Source organism: Pipistrellus hanaki (assembly GCF_964339955.1).
Source record: "Pipistrellus hanaki genome assembly, chromosome: 4".
Classification (NCBI taxonomy): Eukaryota; Metazoa; Chordata; class Mammalia; order Chiroptera; family Vespertilionidae; genus Pipistrellus; species Pipistrellus hanaki.
The window spans coordinates 22,553,953-22,574,472 of NC_140506.1; the positions used below are offsets into that span (position 1 = coordinate 22,553,953).

The 20,520-nt window shown below is 40.9% G+C and overlaps 1 protein-coding gene across 1 annotated transcript; it reads right to left on the bottom strand.

Moving 5' to 3' along the window:
• Positions 1-346: 346 nt before the first annotated feature.
• On the bottom strand, positions 347-20,347 carry SRD5A1 (steroid 5 alpha-reductase 1). Its single transcript, XM_084881661.1, has 5 exons — positions 19,779-20,347; positions 10,534-10,700; positions 7,127-7,228; positions 4,795-4,945; positions 347-501 (listed from the first exon to the last, which is right to left on the bottom strand). Exons 1-5 carry the CDS (start codon positions 20,057-20,059, stop codon positions 435-437), a joined length of 768 nt encoding a protein of 255 aa, XP_084737787.1. The 5' UTR covers positions 20,060-20,347; the 3' UTR covers positions 347-434.
• Positions 20,348-20,520: the final 173 nt, after the last annotated feature.

Genomic DNA, 20,520 nt, shown 5'->3' on the forward strand with positions numbered 1-20,520 from the left:
AGGCACAATATTGCCTTTGATCTTGTCAGAACTGTTCTATGGGATTGTACAAGGGCTAATGGAAGGTTTTGGTCCATAAAGGTCTTCAAAGACGGTATGTACATTCTGGTCCTGTGCACATTCAGCTAGACATAACGAAAAGTCCAAAATCAGAGAAATGGTCAGCAGCCATTACTCAGAGCTCCAGAGCCCTACCCTGGTATACTTCAAGTAGAATACTTCCAAGCTGCATTTCAGTTTGACTGGTAAGTTATTAGGTAGCTCTTTTTTTTTTTTTTTTTTTTTTTTTTTAACTAGGAAAACAATTCCTAGGGCAAATCTTGAAAAAGATGAAGTAGCAGGAAAATGACAGAGAAATAATTCATTTATGTAATCCCTAGAGAAACATTATTTAAAAAAGCATCAAGTTGAAGATAATTACACTGACAATGGACTTAAATCAAAAATGGAATTAGAGTTTTCCTGGATTTTGGATAATCTTCAAATTTCTCAAGGTACCACCTACAATAAAAAAAAAGACATTAAAAAAGGAAATAATTTTGTCACTTAAAAATATAATACATGCTAGCAAAAGGAACAATATTTTTTTTATCACCAAGGCATAAAGTTTTTAATAGTAATAAAAACTTTGGCATTTCAGATACATAGGTTGATTTTATCTATATTATGAACAATTAGATATATGTGATTATAAAGTATGATTCAAAAGAAGTGACTCACATAACCCTCCCTTATATTGGCAAGAAAAACTACTGATTTGTGATAAAGGTGCTGATTAGAATACGGAGGAGACATCTTTCCAGACCTAGGAAGTGTGCAGACTGGGGGAGAGGAGAGGAATCCAGTAGTTATATCTTAATTATTTTCTGGTGACTGGTAGTTTTTTCCAATCCCCAGGAGAAAACTACTGCTTCATACCCAGAGTCTGGTATGAAGGGGCACCCAAACTAGCAACTCTGAAACAGACCTGGGAAAATACAACATGGGCTCATTCATCATTGGGCCCTGCATTCTGAACAAACAGGTCTTTTCCATTCTGATATAAATTATATCAACAAAGACACCTTCCTTCATGTTAGGGTAACAGCTAGTTGAAAAGGATAGAAACTAAGTAGACAGAATAAAAATTTTAAATAATTTGACACGATGAAGAAATAGAAAAATGGAGTTTCCATGAGCTCAAAAGAATTCTAAACAGATTAAAACTTATGATGGAAAACAATTAGTTATTTGTCAACATGACAGCAACATATGACAACACCAAACAAAGTGAGTGAGTGAAGTCCTATGAAATTTAGATTTTGGTGAGATTTAGCACTATAAACCACAAATAGAGAATTATGGGAGAATACCATGTTTAATTTCAGATGCTGTTCTGTACACCCAAAAGGACATGTAATGAGCAAAGTCCCGAGGAGCCGGGCAGTGGACCTGTGGATCAAGTGTAGCAACAACAGCCTTTTCCAGCTCAGTGATGTGCTGCAGACAAGAATGTTTATGGCAGATATGGCCACAAGCAACAGCAGTGCAAAGAGTGCACAAGTGCATTATACATATATTTACTCATTAATCACTGACATTTTTTATAGGCCTATGCAACTGTCTGAATGTGTACCCCCCAAATTCGTATGTTAAAAACCTAAGGTGATGGTAGTAGGAGATGAAGATTTTGGGAAGTGAGGCTGGAGGCACATGGTGGGATTAGTGTCCTAATAAAAGGGGCCCTCCAAAAGCTCCTTGTTCCTTCTGCCATGTGAGGACATAGCAAGAAGGTACTGTCTGAAATCCAGAAGAGGCCCTTTGCCAGAACCTGACCATGCTGGCACCCTGACCTCAGACTTTCAGCCTTTAAAATTGTGAGAAAGAAATGTTTGCTATTTATAAGGTATTGTTATAGCAGCCTGAACAGACTAAGACAGCCTGCTTGGGACTTAAAACATGAACCATGAACAAGTTTCTAACAGCTTCCCCATAAATCAACATCGCTGGGCACTGTGTTAGGAGAGGCAGGAGATGAAACTGTCCATTGAAGAGAGACACACTAGCCTAAAAAGAATAAGAATGGAGGCAAAGGACAGCCTAAAATAGAAAAAGCAGGCCAGCACGCCCACATGCCTGCAGGATGTTAGAGGGCTGTGACAGCCCTGCCATGAAGTGCTATGCAGCAGGCTGGATTCTACCCGCTGTCAAAAAGAACCTTTATCAGAGCAGAATTTTCTCACCCAACAAGAAATATGTTAAATGAACTTCACAGAAACCATTTCATAGGAATAAAATATAGCTTGTTAAATGATTAGAGGAAAATTTTCCCAATTACTTCATCACTAAGATCACAAATCCACCTCAAAAATTATATTTGAAGATTTATGATTAAGGGTATATGCATAAATACTTTTAAAAGGGGAATAAGCAGCATGATTTCTATTATTTTTTTTCCATTCATATTTCTTTTTTCTTTTTTTTTAAAATATATTTTATTGATTTTTTTACAGAGAGGAAAGGAGAGAGATAGAGAGCTAGAAACATCATCGATGAGAGAGAAACATCGACCAGCTGCCTCTTGCACACCCCCTACAGGGGATGTGCCCGCAACCAACATACATGCCCTTGACCAGAATCTAACCTGGGACCTTTCAGTCCGCAGACTGATGCTCTACCGCTGAGCCAAACCAGTTTCGGCTCCACTCACATATCTATCTATAGAATAAAAAAGCTCTCACTCATGTAAACGGACCAGGGTTGGATGCCAATTTTTTGTCTTGATTTTGTGATTATGGTGCCTGAACTAATGTGCCTTCTGGTTGAAAGTGAAATTATAGCACCGCCCCCCTCCCCCCCCCCCCCCCCGCCCCCCAGGACTACCCACTTCATCTAATTTAGGTTATGCTAATTCTGAGGTAATTCTTCAAAGCTGTTACTATTTTTCTGGCTCACAAACAGTTTCCTGTTCCTACATTTCTCTTGTGGAAGTCTTTCTCTAGTAGAGATAGGTTGGTGATAGCTGAACAAACACTTTGCAAGGGCTCACAAGTCCTGCTCTTTGTATTTAAGTGTGATGAATGGGGCTGTTAACATATTTGTAATCATCACACTATCAGTGTCTTAAAGACACACTGAATTTACAATGCAGTGACATTAAACTTAACAAATAGGTAAGTATGTTTTTTATTTCAACAAAGCCCCTGCTCAAAGGCTATCCTCCCTAGCTGGGGTCCAAGGTGCAGCTCTGAGACATGACAGGTTTACATATGTATTCACTCTATCACCTCACAGCTGCAGAAGTATGGGCAGCCTGCGCTCTGGTCCACTGCATAAGCAAGCACGATTGCCCAAGGCAGAAGGGAAGGAAGTCACGTGAAAACAAGTCTTAAAATTCCTTGAAATGTTACCCTCAAATCAGAATATCTGTTAGCACTTGGCACAGCTGACCCAACATGTGTCCGACCTAGCACTCAATGATCAAGATAATCATTTATGAATTAAATACTTCTGTTACAGACAGAAATTAATATAACAAAATGCTGCTTTGATGCAGGGATAGCTCTGTGGACTGTTTTCTTTTGAAATCAGTTTATCAGATGGGCTAATTAGTTGGGTTCACTGGATTACTAGGGGGGGAAAAAAGAACAGCTTTCATTTTGTACTCAGTTTGTAAATCCAACATTTGTAAACATACTTCCACTACACTGAATTGATTGATTACTCAGCAATTAAAATTGGTTTACACCAACATTAATTTAAACACCAAACAAATGGCAAAGAACCCTTTCAATTCATGAATCTTCATGAAGCAAAGAAAATGAAATGATGTATTTCATAAAATGAAATTATGTATTTTCTATTTCTGTATGTTACATATTCCAATACTGAGAGGGATTTTCCTGTTTCATTTTCATTTGAGGAGTGAACCTAACAATTGGCCTGGCATGCTCTTTTTCAATCCTCCCCTGATCCAGTTTCTTAAAATATCAGCATAATCTTATTTGTTTTTATCATTAGAAATCAGCCAATATTCACTTCTAAAAACTTAACATAACAAATATCTGGGAGCAGCATCTTGGAGCCAGGAGAAGGTAGTTAAAAAGAGGAGGTGGAGGTGGAAGGGGGTAGAGCACAGATTCCCGGAAACACAGGACCTCAAGTTGGGCTGAGATTAGCTGGCTATTGTCATCATTATTGATGAATGAAATCTAGCTGTTTTGTCCATTTTTAGGACGTTGTAATGTATATTTAGTCTAAAGTACTGACATATTATTTCAGTCAAGCCTGTTTAGAGTATGAATCCTTCTGGTCCTGAAGGAAGAATCTGAAGGTGATGTGTGTGTGTGGGGGGGGCAGGGGGGCGGGGGGATGCACAGAGTCCATAGTCCATCAGGAACCTAGGTATGAACAGGCTCTGTGGGGAGGATGCTGAACCTTCCCTCCAGCTGCAGGCCTTCTGCGCTCCCATCACTGCACAGTCAGCATTCCTCCTTGTAATCAGTGTGTTCCAGGTCAGATCCCAAATGTCCTGCTTGACATTTAACTTGACCATCAGGTCCAGAGTCCAGCAGTATAAATTCAGAGCCTCAGAACAGGGTGGACAAAATGATAATGCTGATGTGTAACCAATGATTCCTTATAGCTGGATTAGTCTTCAGATATTTCCATGATTTTGTGTTTTTTAGACACCGCATGGTATAAACTGGGATTTGGCAATTCAAATTAATATTAACATTTCAAAAATCTAACCTAAAAACTGATATAGTAAGTCAGAGAACAAATTAAAATTGTTGAAAATGTTTTAAAACTTACTGATGATGTTGTTGTGCTCTGGTGAATAAAATACAAAAGGTGAACAGAGCGAAAGCCCCTCCTTGAACGGACCAGGTGGCCAGGCCATAGCCACACCACTCAACCAATTCTCCAAAGTAGTTGGCTGCACTTACGTATTCAAATAAGCCTCCTAGAAGAAAGCACAGACCCAGCTTGCATTGACTAAAAAGGAAATATTGACTTAAGAGAGAACAGTAAATACCACTTTGGAGAACATAAATTCAACTATGGGGAAAATATAACTTTTACAGAATTTTAATCAATGAAACACTTCCAACATTACTAGTTTTACTATTTCATATCACAAATTCTAGTAGTAACTATCTAACTGTATCAATATCTATCTTTTTAGCTGAGAAAAAAAAATGCTCTAGTTTTCATATACTTTAATATATATTACTTCATTAATTAATGGATCAAACTGATAAAACCTGAGCAAGGACAGAGAATACAGAACAATTAATGAATCAGCTTAATAAAATGAATCTGTATAGAAATCTAGACTAAAAATTAAAGAAAATATTAATTTTCAAGGACAGATTCATTCTTTCACTCACTCACTCACTCACTCACTGGTTTAATCACTCATCAAAACTTTACTGATTCATCAAGTCTACGTTATGGCCAGACCCTGGTTTAGACACTTAAAACAAACTGTGGATAAGATCCCTCCCCCCACATCTGGAATGTTAAATTTCAGTGTACTAAACAAGGAAAGCACAGTCTGGAGTTCTGTGGGGAGCAGAGCAGGGTAAGAGGGCTCAGAAGTCGAAATGGGGGAAGAGGGAGGTCATGGTAACAGACTGGCTGGGAACAGGCCTCCTTGGGTAGGTGAATTTTGATCCCAGACTTTCTGGGAGGGTTGGGCTGCAGTTATTGGGGTGGAAGCCCTCTAGGCAGGAGAAGCAAAGGCCCTGCGGCCAGAGCTGCATACTCTATAGGGCCCCAGTTTAAGTAATTTGATATTTGTAAGGTTTTTTTTTGTCATTTGTTCCTTATGTTGCTATTCTCCTTGTATGGTTTCCAGGTATTTAAGTGTGCTTTCCAGCTCCATTGAACTTTTAGTCTTACCTACTTGATTCCTGTTTTAAAAGCTCTATTGACTTATAACTTATATTTGCTAGTCCTTTATATAGTGTGTGTATATACACACACACACACACATTTTTACTCATAACTTCAATCCTTTTTATTTTTTAAACATTTAAGTATTCAGTATATTACTGAATATATTAATCTGTTTATATTAATTACTGAATATATTAATCTGTTTCTATTAACTCTAAGATCTGAAGTCTCTCACGTTTAATTGTGCCAGATTTCTTCATTGGCTCTGCAGCCTTGGAGTGTGCTCTGTGGTCTGTGGGGCTCTCTGAGGCCTGAGCTGATGGCAGGACCCTTCTGTGTGCCTGGCCCATGTATGAGGGTACCACCCACCAGGACGACATGGATCCTAATTCACGGCTTGAGGTTTTTCAGACCCTCCAAGTGGCACTAATTTGGGCTGCAAAGCAGCATGAGGGCAGCAATGGCCACAGATTCTGTTGTGTGTACTTTGGACACTAGGACTCACTTAGATTTTGCTCTCTGATGATGACTCCCTTCCTGACACCACATTCATACATTTAAAATGACTTTTAAAAAATTTTCATCTAGTGAAAGCAAAGCATGGAGCAAAGAAGTACAAAGAAGTACAATTTAAGAATATGAACTAAGATAATTTGATATATTTAAATTGTATCAGGAAGAAGCTGAAAATAAGATGAAAAAGGGTAGATAGGTTTTTATTGGTGTTAAGTATCTAGTGGTTTGGTTGACTTTTTCTTATTAATTTAATTAATCCTTTATATGTTATGAGCAATAATAATGGCTTTTAGTTAACCCAAAAAAGTAGATTTTATGATCTCCATTTCATAGGTGAAGAAACTTGAACTCCTAGCCAGACTCCTGCCACAAATTTCACTTAACATTTTTGATTGTTTTCAGAGGGTCAGTCAAGGTATCTATTATGTAATATTTTAAAAAATGATTAGACACCCTTTGTAAACCATAAATTCTTCCTCATATTTTCTCTTTCCAAACAGAAATAACTAGACTTTCCTTTATGGTTAATAACCATTCAATTGGCCAGAATTTATCATTTTAATAAAACAATATTCATAGTGACTGCTATGAATAATAGTGACTCACATTAAAAACTACGGCTAATACATACTATACATTAGTTACTAGATCTGGCAAAATTAGAATAGCAAGGCACCATAGAATAGCAATGCAATTTTAGAATGAATTCTCCACTTTCAGTACATACCCCTTGGGATTTTGTATCCAGTCTCCCCTGGTTGCCTGAGATTCCTCAGGATGTGATCTGAGTGAATGTTTATCAGCATGCCTACCAGCCACAAGACAAAACCTGAAAGAAAAAAACACATGAGTGTGTTACGGTTGATAAACTACAAAATTTGTGAACCCAGACCTGAAAAAGCAATATCACTGTACTCCTTCAAATTATCATTATTAATATAACATATAAGCCATAACTGACAATAAAAATCATAATATGGTCCTTTATTTAGAAAGATAATTACTGTTCTCAGGTATGCTCAATAGGGCTTTGTTTTTCTAATAAGATTAATTATCTGATCTAGTCAAAATATTTTGACATGATGGCCACAACCTATGTTTTTAGAATGACTGGGATGATTAGAAGTATTACTTATGGTGGTAACAGCAGTGAAGCATGGCTGCCTCCTCCATGCGGCAGAGAAGTAAAGTGACATCTTAGCATGTGCCTCATTGTGATGCACATAGGTCCCCAGAGGTTGGTTAGCTGGTTCCCAGGAGCTAATCTCTGGTCCTTCTCGCTTCCTTTTTTATAACCTCATTTGAACATTTTCATACATATCCATGGCTTCCAACACTGCTGATTTCCTGCTCACTTATCAGTCAGTATTCCTAGGTCTGCTCACCTGCCTCAGCTCCCAACAAATCTTCCACTGCCACGGCACGCATGTGGACACCTCATAGCTTTCAGAAAGCTTTCCCTCCCATTCTTAAAAGTCTTCAGAGGGCTATCCTCACAGGAGATTTATTAGCATCACATCAATTAATGCCAAAATGAAAATGCAAAATGCTAAAATAGAGTTTTATGAAAGAAATAACTTGATTTGATTAAAAAAAAAAAAAAAGAGTTAACTTGACTGTTCCAAGATATTTCAAAAATGTGAAAGGCAGATGTTGCTTTATGGTGGTATTCCATTCAATATGAAAAAAAAAAGTATGCTTAAAGTAACATTAGGAATTACTCATCAGTCATCATGATGGTATTAGTTTTTCACAATTAGAAAAGGGACTTTAAAGCACTTTGGTTTATGGTAAGGGTCTCAAAATGTCCTTCTGATTTTGCCACTGTAGGCTGCTGTCTTCCAGGCATGTTAAACTTGTGGTCTGCCAACCGTGAGTTTGGCATGCTTGTAACAGTTCCTACCAGATTTTGTAATATAACTCACTTAGTGAATTCGTAAATTTATAGCTGATTCACCACATTTTTTAATTTTCTTTTTCATTTCAGTATGTCACTGCTAGGTGATATGGCCCCCAATTTGAGGTCCCAGAAAGTATCATGTTCTGAAAATTCCATGCTTACTTTATTCTTCTTCAAAGAGACAAGCTTCCTTTGCTGTCTAGATTGGGGTCCATCTAAGCTAAACATTTGATTCCATATCTGGGGAATCTTGAAAATTTTTGTAAAAACTCTTTTAGATCAATGACTTTTACTGCTCTGGAAAATCTTTTGTTAAGATATTATCATTATTATTTGCTTACCTCTTCATGGTAAGTATCTTAAATGTAATCAATTATTTATGCAATTTCGTTAGTCTCCTTACAAAACTGAGCTCTATGAAATAAAATGCAAAAAGAGTTAGTTTGTTTCCCTATTATTTTTTTTTCATTTTTGATACCTTCCCTTCAATTGTAAAGAAGCCAATAGGTCTGTGTACAATTTATCAGTGTCTTAAATTTTAAACAGCTTCCAAAGTATCTGCAGGTGATGTGGTCTGTCTCCTTTAAATGACAATGATATTCACAGACCAAAATTATTCTTTTGTTTTGTTGTTGTTCATCAAAATTATTCAAATAATGATTCCTGTGAGAATCACAAATAAGCATTAAAACCCTTATCTCTTAGATTAAAAACTAAAACCCTCCCCTCGCTACTTTTGGGAAACCAGTGTGGTGAGCAGGTTTAAACCCTTGCTCTGCTATTTACTCAATTTAGATGGCGGGCCAGCAGCTTAACCCACGGATTCTCCCTCTCTCCTGTGAAAGGACTTACTTTCTACTCTTCTCAGCGTGTTGGGGAAGCATAAGACACATACATGTGCAGCTCCTGGCTGATGGCCAGGCCTGTTCTCTCTCCTGCGTTTAATGGTTGGGGCAGAAGAAAATTGGGTTGTCTAAAGGCAGGTAATCAAGAAGATATTTGGGATAGTGTACAAACAATATAATTTAGTGTTTCCCGGAGGCACGGATTTGTGGCGTTAGAAAAGGATACTGAAACATTTTCTCCCCCATCCTTCTTTTTTTAAAAATATATATTTTATTGATTTTGTACAGAGAGGAAGGGAGAGAGATAGAGAGTTAGAAACATCGATGAGAGAGAGTCATCGATCTTGCCTCTTGCATACCCCCTACTGGGGATATGCCCACAACCAAGGTACATGCCCTTGACTGGAATCAAACCCGGGACCTTTCAGTCCCCAAGCCAACGCTCTATCCATTGAGTCAAACCGGTTTCGGCTCTCCCCCATCCTTCTTTTGATAGATGAGGAGGCAGCTCCCTCCTAAGAAAAGAATTCAGATATGACCAGGGCACTGCCCTGGGAATAAAATTTTAATTCACAGAAAAAACTATGACTGAGAAATGTAAAAGCACTTTGTTAACAACAAAGTACTTCAAATGTTAGTTTTCTCTATCATTACAGATTTATATAGGGAAAAAGCCAAACAAAAGGTAACTTTATGGAGTTTAGGATGAAGGACTGTGGGGCAGCTTGAGAATTTGAGGTTTAATCTCATATCTCTTAGGAGGGGTTATAGGGGCAAGTTACATATGAACGTGTTACAATTAACTGTAGGAGGTGCACGGCTATCTTAGATAAGATGAACAATTAGTGCCCAAGTTTCCTCAGTGTTCTGGCTATTCAAGCTGCTGAACCTTATTGCTATATTTATGTTTGTCTTAAGAACAGGTATTTGTGCCCTGGTCGGTGTGTGTCAGGAGGTTGGAGTGTCGTCTGATTTGTGCACCAAAAAGTGTTGGGTTCAATTCTGAGTCAGGGCACATACCCAGGTTGTGGGTTTGATGCATGGGAGGCAGCCAATCTCTCACATCAATGTTTCTTTCTCTCCTTTCCTTGCTCAAAAAAGCACAGATATTTGCACTTTTGGTGTCTGAGATGTGCATCTGCATCATCTCCCGTTGTTGAGACACTAGGATAGCCTGATTCTGCCCCTAGCACTCCAGTCTCACCCCCTCCCCACTCCATCCCCCTCGCCCTTACCCTCCTCACACACCCCAGCAGCTAGGTCATGAACCATCTGACTTTTTGCTCTCCCAAGAAGTGTGGAAAGTGTGGGCTTTCTCACTGCAAATAACTGGAACATGAACAATGAAGTATGACTGGCAAGGTGGAATGCACGACTAAGGTCACTCACCTGTTAGGAATCGTGGGTCAGTGATCCAGTCATCAGTATACACTGCAAATTGGCTTAAGTATCTGCTTTGCAAGTAGCCATTATAGGTACAGAATATGAATGCAATTACACATGAGTACAATGGTGTAGGCTTCCCTCCTCGGATCAGAAATGGGAAAATCAAGGACCTGAGGAAACAAGAAACATATAAAAAAGAACAATAAAGTATTTCTGGAATTCTATTTTAAGTGCCTTGGGGCTTTAATATCACTTCCTTGTACATAAATTATTCTCAGTAACACATACTGATTTACTCTATCTGTTAAAGGTACAACTTATAGATTAAAAAAAATTAACCATCTTTGCCCTAGCTGGTTCAGTGGATAGAGCATCAGCCTGCAGACCAAAGGGTCCTGGGTTTGATTCCGGTCAAGGGCACATGCCCGGGGTTGTGGGCTCGATCCCCAGTGGGGGGGGGAGGGGGCGTGTAAGAGGCAGCCAATCAATGCTTCTCTCTCATCACTGATGTTTCTCTCTCTCTCTCCCCCTCTCCCTTCCTCTCTGAAATCAATAAAGAATATATTTTTGAAAAAAGAGGGGGGAAAACTAACCATCTTTCAATAATGTACACCATAGTGCGCAAACTCAGGATTCTCATTATAAAGAAGGTGAAACTGATGAGGAGTTATAGAAAACTGAGGTTTTCAAGAGGCTCTCAAAACCTCTACTATCTGAAAACCCATAGCTCGTCCTAGTCTGAGCATTTTATCCGTCACCATCACAAATGGCTCTCTCTCATCTACTAAGCACCATCAGCTATAAGGCCTCCCAGCTACCTGCATAGCAGAGACTTTATACACATTCCACAGAGGATGAGATCAAGACTTGGAGTGGTTAAGTAATCTGTTTCAGATTACAGGGCTAGTGACTGGCCAAACGTGTTAATTTGGGGAATTCAAAGATCATGTTTTTCTGTTATACCATACTGGCTTAGGTGCACATTAAGTTTAAAGAGAAAAAAGAATAAGGACAAGAAATTACAAATTTATGAAGAAAAGAGGATGCATGTTTCAAAAGTATAGATGAATGAAGTGTTAAAGAAGTGACTCTGATGAAACATTCTGCAAAGGCGGTAGTGTTTCCCTCCAGGACATCAGAAGCATGTATAGGGCGGCTAACATTTGATAGTCCTCCCAATTCAGTTTCAAGTGCAGGGCTGAATTCTGAATGCAGCAAACACTGGCTGGCACCTTGTAAAGGTGAAACCCAAACCTCTCTTGTTTTTCCCTCACACTCCTTTCCTCCTGACACTCATGTCTTGTGCTGCGTAGTAACCTGACTCTAGATTGTCAGCACTACCACCTCTTTTTGTACAGACTGTAAGCTAAAAATGACTTTTACAGTTTTAAGTAGTAGGGAGAAAAATCAAAAGAATATTTTATGACATATGGAAATTACATGAAATTCAAGTTTCATTGTCCGTAAATAAAGTGGTATTGGAACAGGTCTGGTCACCTGTGTACATACTTTCTGCAGCTGCTCTGCAGTTACCCTTGCAGACTTGAGTGGTTGTGATAGAGCCTGTATGTGGTGATTTCAAGCCTCTGCATGGCTGCTTGGTGCACTGTAAATTACCATGACACAGTGTTTGGAGTGCTATGGGTATCCTTGTTTGATACATTTATTTTAGTATCAGTGATATCCATGTCAAGACAAGTGAACTTATTGTTCATGTCCTGAAGGAAAGGTGGAGTGTGGATATTACTAGAGGTGGCAAAGCAATCTTTGTTATGCAATGACATGCCAGTTATGCCAAAAGCATAGAGGTTGGCATTACCAGACCACACACTCATCAGAGTATCTCCAACTCACAGGAAAGGTCAGAAAAATGAAGAAAATTTAAAACAGAATCTCATCACAGAATTTCTTTACAAAAGAAATGAAAATGAGGCCACAACCACAGGAAGTTACCAAGTTAGGCAAGCAAGGGAAGCCATACCCCCATGGGGAATTAATTGGTTGCAGCAACAGCCAAAGGAACATGCCTAGACAATACAAACTTGCAGCACTAGCTTTTCCGTGAGAGCAGCTGCTTGAGGAGTTGGGGCATCAGGAGCAATGCCAATAGTCAATTAAAAAACAAGGCTGGGGGGAATGAGGTGTGGGAGTTTGGGAAGAGATTGGACAAAAATCTCACACCTATGGACGGGGACAGTGGAGTGGGAACTGGATGGAGGGGAGATATGGGGGGAAAAGAGACACATCTGTAATAATATAAACAATAAAGATTAAAAAACAAGGCACAAGATTGACTGAGCAGTCTTCCTCGGCTTTTGTTGGGTCCATGGATGTCACTGATACTGCTCAGTTGTTTATTTAAGGAGTCAATGCCAAGGTTGACTTGATTGAGGAACGAGGCTTTTAAAATAGTCTCTGTGGAACAACTGGAAACAAGAGTATTTCCAAAGAAATTGAGAAAACACGAATTCTATACAATCCAAAGTAGAATCTACTGTTACAGCCCGATAGTAAAAATGTATGGAACAGAAAAATGGACCCATTACAAATTTATAAAACTTGTTAAGATGTAGGTGTTTAATGCTACTCCCTGTACTTTCCAGAACAATCTATGTCATGTGATTGAACATTAGGGTCAACAGAGAATTTTACATTCTCTCCAGGGCTTATACACTCATTATTATTGAGTTTTGAAGGGCTTTGGAAATTAGTTTTTGCTGCAGATTTGATAATGTTTCTTAGTGAATTCAACCCTACACTGTAAGACAAAACATCACTTAAATGCAAAACTTATATTGTGTGTAAGTCATTTCAATGATAATTGACATGGTTTGAATGGCAAGCCATGTCAAACTGCTTTATATACTTTTTATGCTGTTGAAGTTAAAAGAAGAGGTGCTGTCTCCATTCTTACAGAAATTTGCAGTGGATATAATTTCTAGAATCAAAGTAGTTTTTTGAACCTTGATTTCTATATTTAAAAAATAATTTAACTGTGTAATTGAGTTGACACCCAATATTCAATTGGAAGATACTAATCTACAAGCAATGACACACTAAAAGACAAATATTGAGAAAATCTAAAATAATTTGATAAATGGCTCTCAAGGAATGAACATGCTCAATTAAAATAATAAACTCATGGACTGATATCAATATTTGGCAATGCCTGTGTGGAAAGCCATTCTCCAAGATAAAATTTCACTGCAGATTAGCACTAAGAGGTGCTAATTAGCACTAAGAGGTGGACACTTACAACAGACTTTGGGAAATATCGATACTAACACTGAAGTCCAAGGATGGGAAATGTCATCCCCCACCAAAGGAATAAGTCCTTCCTTCTCATTACAGCTGCATGACAAAAACTGCACTGAGATATTGTTGTATTTTAAATTGTGTTAATAAAATTTTTGTGAAAATTTGTTTTCTCCTCTGTTATAAATACCTACACAATATCCCCTATTTTGTCTGTTGGCCCACAAAGTTTCAATATGCACTATTTAGCCCTTTTCTTAAAAATAAATAAATAAATAAATAAATAAATAAATAAAAATGTTGCCAATCCTTAGTCTAGATTAGTATTTTTCGAACCAATAGTTTAATTGCTAGCTTTATCCAATGGCCAGATAAGTTTCTATTGAAAGAGTACAAAAAAACGTTTTACATAAATGTTAAAGGCAAGCTTTAAAATTAAATACCCATTGCATTTCGAAGTTATTTATTACATGTTCTTATAAGCTAATATCTTTTTAAAGTATGATCATTGTAAAACACTGTGTAATATGAAGCAAGAATCCTCGTGATCTGTCTGCAATGTGTTAAAGCAGTTATAGATAAGAGATCAACCGAAGGACTTGTATATATGCATATAAGTACAACCAATGGACACAAAACTCTGGGGAGGGAGGGGAAGTATGGGAGGGGGGGCAATGGTATATGTACACAGATAATAATTTAATTAAAAATTAAAAAAAAAACAGTTATAGTCTGGAGCCATCACTTATACTTCCTTAGAAAAATGTTCTTGTACAAGACCCTGCACTTGGCTTTCAGATAGATGCTGCAGTCTGGGGCATTTGTGCTGGAGGTGGAGAACATGCATTCAAGACAGTGTTACACAGAGTCCCAGCATGTACACTGGGAAAGATATTCATGAAGGACCTTGGTCTCATGTGAATGTCAGAAAAGTGGCCATGGCCCAAAATGGCCTTAAGAAGAATGACACAGGTCTATTCTATTGCTTTCTTAATTTCTGCTCTTGAAGAGGACAGTAGTGACCCTGATGCCACAGCCAATGTCAGGAGGAGAAAAGGCAGGTTCAGGCAATGATGCCTATGCCTTCAGAACTCCAGGAGGGAGAGAAGGTCCTCTTCTCCATCCTGTCCTTCCCCAAGCCTGAGCATCCTCAGGTGGACCAAACACTCCTGGCTCTGAAGACACAAGAGCCCGGTCTTCAGTAGCCAGACATCTATCGATAGATGCAGCACGCCTTCCTGAAGGGAACACTCTGCTTCCCCTCAGCAGTTTTCAGCCTTTCTCCTTTTATGTTATTCCCTTTAGTTTTACTTTGCTTTGGAAATACATGTAGCTGTCAGATTTTCCTTTGACTTAGACCCCTGGTCGGCAAACCAGCTCGTGGGCCAACAGACAAAATGTGGCTCTTTGGCTTCTTGAGTGTGGCTCTTCCACAAAATATATGGCCTGGGCGAGTCCATTTTGAAGAAGTGGAGTTAGAAGAAGTTTAAGTTTAAAAAATTTGGCTCTCAAAAGAAATTTCAATCATGTACTCTTGATATTTGGTTCTGTTGAATAATGAGTTTGGCAATCACAGACTTAGACCAATTAGGAGCCAGAATGGGAGTGGAGAGAGTGTCTTCCAGGCATGGCTTTTATCTGACTTTTCATCTAGTTAGACTGCAGTTCAAGGATCAGAGTGGCTCTAGGGCAGTCTCTCACAGTGAAGAGTCGCTTAGGGACTGGGAATCAGGCTCAGATAGTAAAAAAGGCAGCACACCTGCTAGACTGACATACTTAGCCCCTGTCAAGACCCAGGGTCTAGGGTCCAGAGTGTCTGTTACAGCAGGTCTGGGTATTCAAAAGCCTTTTCTCACAGGTTGTCTTCATCTAGGAACTGCAGGGAATGAGCATTCCTTCTCTTTGAGAAAAGGAATTAAGTCAGACTGAAGTTGAAAATCCTTTACAATGGAAATTATCTTTAGGAGTAACTATGAAATACTTGGACTTAAAGGTAGTTTAGGTAATGTATTATATAAATCCATTTTCTGTTGATAGTGAGCTGAAGGTTATACAATAGCCAGGTTCCATGGAGCTACAAAGCATTTCAATTTTCTCACTCAAGAGGCTGGCTATGGACAGAAATCAGCATTTGTTCTCCATCATGTTACAATTTTTCCATTTTACTTTCTGTTCCATGTAAGCAGACTCCCTTTCACCATGTTTTTTTAATTACTTGTGGAAATTTGCACATTTTTGTGTCTGCAAGGCAATGGGGAATATGGAACACATCTGATGATGGGGGTCTGCTAAGACCTAGGGTGGTTGTCAGGAAGAGGCCTTGTGGGTATTTGAAAGTCTGCAATCTGGGGCCATTCAATATTCTCCCTCTGTGGATCCCAACCTGTCATAGTAAAGACACCACATGCTTGAGTGGGATTTCCTTGTCATGGATAAAATGTTCCCACAGATGACCTTTGCCACCTATCAGGAAAGAGATCAGGGCCATGGCACGTTCTTTCACACAGCTGTTCCCTCTTTCCATTCAAGACTTCCCTTCCATCCCTGGCTCTTCAGCCAAAAAGATCTCTCAGATTCTCTATAATCTGTCTTCCATTCCTTAAAGGCCGATCTTGTCTCTATAACCCCAATAATGTGTGCAGTGCTGGACACACAGCTTAATCCTCAGTAAATATTTGCTGGATGAAGAAAGATGTTCAAGTGTCCCCTCTCCTGTACACAAATACTCTTTCCCATTGACCTAGAGGGCCCCTCCATCTGGCTTCAGTCCTTCCCACCCCCTGGAGAGGCTAAAACTTACTGAGGACAGGGCCTAGCCTCCCTCTTCAGAGTTCACACTGCCCCCCCCCCTTCCACTCCACCCCCCAAACATCTGCCAAGTTCTGTAAGTTGCCACCAGTTGGGCCTGGTCAGTCTCTTTCTGGAGCACATCCCGATTAATACTTCTCTTGCCTTAGCCAGACTCTGGCTAAAGGCAAGAGAAGTATTCATACAATCTTCTCTCTTATTCAGGCCAATATCACTTGCATTGCTCTGTACAAATGAGGGACTCCATTAAGTGTTTCCCAGCTCAGCTGCATTCCTTGTAATAAGTGCTAAATGCAGCTGGTGCTTCTATTCTCTTCTAAATGCTCACCAACTTAGGTCAGATGACTGTTTAATAAATTAGTTGCTAGGGTAGAATGGAAAATGTTTATCTTTTCTATTTGGAAAAATTCAATGTCCTGAAACCACACAGGCTATGTGCAAAGTGAGATGTGCAACTTAAAAAATAAAAAATAACCCAGTGGGGTTACATGAAATCTGTTGGTCATAGATTAGGGAGCTGGTAGGGAAGGGGATTTCAAAACTACACCTGAGTAGGCAAATCCTCAGGGCAGAGTTTCTAAAGCTACTAGTCTAGGCACCAGAGTTTGCAGTCCTAGCAATCTCTAGTCCAACAGCCTTGTATAAAATTCTAGAAATGACGTTGGACTTTTGGGAGGCTGCATTCTTTAATTCACTAGAGTGAGCATAGAATGGATTAAACATCATAACTTAAGTTCAAAAGCTTAGCCAGGCTTTCAAACAAAGTTCTCTAAAGTGCTCTATTCTTTCCCAATGCCATATCTTCAAAAAAATTTTATTGGCACTCAAAGCTGGCAGCAGCATGCATGAAAGACACAGAGTATAGGGAAGGATCTGCCCACTTGCATGACAATCTAAAATGGTATTATTTATCATGTATTTAGCATTCAAATTTGCCAACACTATGAAAGCATTTTATGGAGCTGCCTTTGTTTAATGTCAATCCCATAAGCTGGCATCATCACTGTGTTTTATAGATGGGGAAACCCACTGGAAAGCAATTTAGTAATTCATCTCAGGTCCCAAGTGATGGGAATTAGTAACACCTGGCAAACTGACTCCAGCGAGAAATGGACATATGGACAAACACAGGTCTGATATATGTATGGCAAAGTGTATATAGCACAAGAGTTCTACTGATATTCAAATTGCACCCACAAATTTGGTAATGTTCAACCATATTATAAAAAAATCCAGCAGGCTGACAGAAACTTTGTTTAATGAAATACTCTTGGAATATTAGGGAACAGGACTCAGACAGGCTTTGTTGAGTATGAACTCTGCCTACTTAAGGTGCCTGCATAAAGGCAGATGACAACACACTGCACCAGGAAGGACTCCTGTGTCCTAATTAACCACACAGAAGAGAAGTTCCTAGACAGACACACACAGAGATACAAGCATGCTGACTTCTTCCTACCTCTCTATGCAGTGGGTGTTGTAAGGTGGGACCAAATCAGAGAGCTTCAATAACCTGCCCACATTCACAGAATAAGTGAGCCCAGCTTTCTTGATGTAGAAAACGTTATTTTTAATTGTGCAGCCTTCTGAAGTCTGAATCAAAAATTTTATATTTTGATTTCCAGCTTTTGTTCAGCCTTTTGGTTTAGCCGTGTAAAAGCCAAAGCCTAAGAGCTGGAGAGCCCAGCTTATCAGAAGAACCTGAAGATCTCAGACACAGCCACTAAAATTCTTCACAAAAACCAAGAGTTGGAAGTTCTCTATCTATGTCTAAAGTCACTGCTTGGAAAGCTATTACCCTAATCCTTGGTCCTGTGCATAATTCAGAGGTTAAAGTCTCAGAAGTGACCAATTTCTGCCCCCGAGTACTATACAGGGGGATTTACAAAGTCCTTCCAGGAAAGCAGCTTTCCAGGCAATCACCTACCCAGGAGAAAACAGTCCCACTGACAAGGATACCAAATGGAAAAGGGCGAAAAGGAGCCAGAAATGTTGCTGGGGGGTTGGGTGTGTTTACCTTTGGCCAGACGCTCTGGTCTTCAATAAAGCCCAGGATTATTGTATAGCTAACACGTTCTAGGTTGAAATTTTCTAACAAGTGTTAATGTAAGAAACATTCAAACCTGTAAAGAATTTTTGTGAGTTTATTTGAGCCAAACGGATTGTGATAATGTTCCAGAGAAATGGCAGTTTTTCATCTTGCTTTTATACATTACAATCAAAGGAGGAGAGGTAAGTGGGTTACATGAAATCCAATGGTCATAGATCAGGGAGGCGGGTGAAAAAGGATTGGACAAAAAGTAAAATGACAAGACACACGCTTCTTTTACACAGGCGAGTTACAGGATAGTTAAGTCAATAATTAACTTGATCACAACAACGAGGAAATTGGTGGTCTTTGTCCTGGTGCATTAGTTGTGCCCTGAAGGGTCTCGAAAAAGCGAAGTTACCTGGACACTCCAAAGGTACGTTATGACAGATACAAAAAGACAATAAGCTAGTCAAGATTAAAGTTGATCTTTGTTAGGGAAGACACCAGTATAGCCTGTTTTTTATTTAGTAAAAGTTTTAATTTCAGACCATCCTGTGGTGACTTTGGGTTTGCAAGCCCTCCCCTCCACACAGGCCTTCCCGGAGCTAGTCGGGTTAGCATGTGGCCCCTTTTCACCTACACAAGTCTCTTCTATCTCCCCCACCCCCACCACCTGTCAAGTTCTCTAACGCTTCACCCCTTTTCCAGACCAATATTTCCAAGCTAGCTTGGCAGGGTACAGAAGCGGGCCTAAAGGTAGGGAGAGGACACCAGGCACTGGGGAGTGGGGGGTCCCTCGGGGCTGGTGGGAGCGCAGTGAGTTGGCACCAAGGACTACGGGGGGGGGGCGGGGGGGGCAGGTGAGAATGGAGCGGACTGTCGCAGAGGGAGCCTGGGGCACACGCAAGGAAAGAGCAGTAAACTGGGGGAAGGGGGCGTGTGCGTGTGCGTGTGTGTGTGTGTGTTGGGGGGGTAGGTGTGTAGAAACAGGCGGAAGGAGCCGGCTGGGGGCGTAGGGACGAGGAGCCCGGCCCGGGACGGCGGGTGGGTGGAAAGGAGTGCCAGGGACACAGGAACAAAAGGGAGAGCCGGGCGCGAGCAGAGGGAGCCGGGTCGGGGGCGCAGAGAAGGGCGCGGGACAGCCGGCCGTTACCGTTGTATGTAGTGGACGAAGAACATGCCCAGGAGGACGCGGTTGGGCCAGTGGCAGAGGCGCTCGGCCGCCGTGCGGACGCACACGAAGAAGGGCACGACCAGCGAGGGCAGCTCCTGCACCAGCCAGGCGGTGGGTGCAGCTAGCCGCCAGGCCGAGCTCTGCGACGCGTAGCGCCCATAGGGCGAGCCCACCAGCATGAGCAGCACGGAGGCCAGGAGGCCTAGGGCGCACTCAAGGTAGGCGAGCGCGTCGAGCAGGTACCGCTCCGCCAGCGCCATCACGGAGGATGGCAGGCTCGCTCCATTGCAGGGCGATCGTGGCGGGCCACATATAGGCGGTGAGCGGTCGGGAGGCGCGGTTACCTGAGGCTAGGTTGGCCCGCCAGCGCCTCGCTCTTCCCGGGCCGGTTTGAGGCGATGGGGTGCGCCCCCGCGGCCACTCCTACCAGTCGCCTGCCCGCCCGGTGCGTTGGGGGCGGAATCGGGGGCGGGCCTGCAGGCTTTCCACCCCCGCCCACTCCACGGAACCTGGCCTCCGGGGCGCCGCGCTCTCGTCGCTCTGCGCATGCGCGACCTCGGGCTGTCCGCGGAGCTGCCTGAGGCAACGCGGAGAACCCTAGCACCCGGCTCAGAGACGCCTTTGTGGCTGCTCTCTTTTGCCACTTTCACACTCAGGCTGTCAACGGATCCCTTTGTTTTCTGGACGTAGGGGTCGCAGTGCTTATCACTTGGTCTTGAGG